Source organism: Tachysurus vachellii, chromosome 26 (genome assembly GCF_030014155.1).
Source record: "Tachysurus vachellii isolate PV-2020 chromosome 26, HZAU_Pvac_v1, whole genome shotgun sequence".
NCBI lineage: Eukaryota > Metazoa > Chordata > Actinopteri > Siluriformes > Bagridae > Tachysurus > Tachysurus vachellii.
In genome coordinates, this window is record NC_083485.1 from 14,164,350 (window position 1) to 14,166,849 (window position 2,500).

General features: G+C 44.0%; 1 protein-coding gene across 1 annotated transcript in view; it reads left to right on the forward strand.

Moving 5' to 3' along the window:
• dcc (DCC netrin 1 receptor) overlaps positions 1-2,500 on the forward strand; it is a 255,376-nt gene that overhangs the window by 250,810 nt on the left and 2,066 nt on the right. The window contains exon 28 of the mRNA XM_060863587.1: positions 1,078-1,220. Coding sequence (XP_060719570.1) covers positions 1,078-1,220 — 143 coding nt within the window. The remainder of the gene's footprint in view (positions 1-1,077; positions 1,221-2,500) is intronic.

Sequence of the window (2,500 nt, forward strand, 5' to 3'; positions counted from 1 at the left end):
GGCACTCCGTCCAGGGTGTATCCTGCCTTGATGCCCGATGACGCCTGAGATAGGCACAGGCTCCCCGTGACCCGAGGTAGTTCGGATAAGCGGTAGAAGATGAATGAATGAGTGAACGATCTGCAACAGCACAACAAAGCTGCCTATTAAAAAGAGAAAATCTAACAAAGAAGTGAATGGTGTAACGTCCTGTATTGTGTCATTTAATCCTAATCATCGTTCCACCCAATAATTAGAATTACAGCTTCATTTCAAAATGAGTGCGTAAAATATTGGCACCCCTATGCATGCATTACACTGTACATTATAATAGAAGAGGAATATATAACAAAAATGTTCAGCGTTCAAAAACACAAACCCTTTTTTTTCCTCACGTAAAGTCGATAAACGTTTGATAACGTGCGTACGGCGGCAGCAGGGACTAATAAAAGCCGGCGTGAAGGAGGACGCGCTCTATTACAGTTCATGGAGCGCCGCTCGTATCTTTCTCTTTCTCTCCGTCTCTCCTTGAGCAGGTGCCGGCAATTTCCAGTGTTAAATTATGCAGATAATGTCCAGCCCAGGTATCTAATTAAGATGAAGCAGAGGGTGCTGGGTAGTTTGAAGTTCTGGAGCTGTACAGCTCGCTGTGATCACTGCTGTCCATCAATAACACACACACACACACACACACACACACACACACATAGGTGTCTACTCTTCAGAGAGCGAAAGGGCCGGCTTGTGGATGATTAGGGTTCACACACACCATCAGCAAGTCCATCTGTCTTACATCACCTGTTGCCAGACTGACAGATCTTGCTATTTGCGCTGTCGTTACCCAACTCCAGGGCAAATCAGCGAGCCTGCCGTTAAGCTGGTCTCGTCTGCTAGAGCCTTATGTGTTTGTCAGTTTCACTTCGTCTCGCAGCGCCGCTGATTTTCAGCCGTTTCGTCCTGTTTCATTTTTCTACAATAACGACGAATCACACAAAGCCTTTCCTTCGAAGTTAACAGGAGGGAAAAGGAACGATACTCGTGCGAGCGTTACAGCGGCTTTGTTCCAGTGTCTCTTTATTAAAATGTGCTTCCTTGTAGGTGGAAGTCTCCCGAAACCCCAAGTCAAGACGGCTTCGTTAGGACAGGCTGGGAAAGCAAGATCACCGCTACTTCCTGTCTCTGTCCCGACAGCACCCGAAACCGCAGAGGAAGGACAGAAGCCAGCAGAAGACCCTGCAAGTGTGAGTATCTCTCTCTCTTTCTCTCTCACACACACACACACACACACACACACACAGAGCTTCAAACACCTAGCTCATTAGACACATGTTTCAGCAGGAAAGCTGCCCTCTGACTCAGGAAACATGTCCTTAATTGTGTTGATGCACTAAAAGAGGGTTTGCTGTGTCTCATTTCCGTGTGAAAGTCGCACTCGGGGTTACTCCATGTTTTTCAACGTTAAAGGGGCGGTTTGTAATTTTCAGAGCGACGCACAATAAATTGCGGACGTAAAAGCGAGTGCTGAAGGTTTTTAAACGCAACATTACAAGGCAAAGAGGCAGATTCGTGTGGCTCTGTTACAACTGCAGGCAGAGTTTATTTCTGGGCCAGAAAAATAAACCACAGAGAAATGAACTAGGATGATATCATCTTTAATATTAATGCAAATAAAATTAAATTTAAAAAAAAATGCAAATAAATTGACGTTTAAATGTTTGCTATTCTTCGTATCATGTCTAACGAAATGTAGTTTAATGATTAAAAATAAATAGAACTAAATTAAACGAGTTTGCAGAATAAAAGCGAGCCTCAATCCGACGAAACGTTTCTGTAGTAAGTTTTGTCCTTTTTCTCCCTGTGGAAAGTAAAGACACTGAGAATCCTCTCTGTGGGAGCGATTTAAGTGTTTTTAATATTGTAATGGTTTGAAACGCCGCAGAATAAAGTTTAAAAGTATGAGCTTTAACACCACGACTCACAAACTCTAGCCGAACTCTTAGTTTATTAATATTTTATAAACGAGGACCCCGGATGGTGGTGGAGCTAAAAACGAAGGTCATATATTAATAATGCAATATGAATAAGTCACAGCGTATGTACACACACTCAGGATAGCTTCGGGGAGAGAGAGAGAGAGAGAGAGCGAGAGAGAGAGAGGGGAATGAGAAAGCAGCTGATGGAGGAGATTGCTGGTCCTGAAGGTTCTCTCTCTCTCTCACTCACATTCTTTCTCTCTCTCGCGCTCTCTCTCTTTCTCTCTCTTTCTCACTCACTCTCTTTCTCTCTCTCCTTACTCTCTCTCTCTCTCTCCTTAACTCTCTCATTCTCTCTCTCTCTCTCTCTCTCTCTCTCTCTCTCTCTCTCTCTCTCCTTACTCTCTCTCATTCTTTCTTTCTCTCTCTCTCTCTCTCTCTCTCTCTCTCTCTCTCTCTCTCTCTCTCTCTCTCTCTCTCTCTCTCCCTCCTTACACTCTCTCTCTCTTTCTCTCTCTCTTTCTCACTCACTCTCTTTCTCTCTCTCC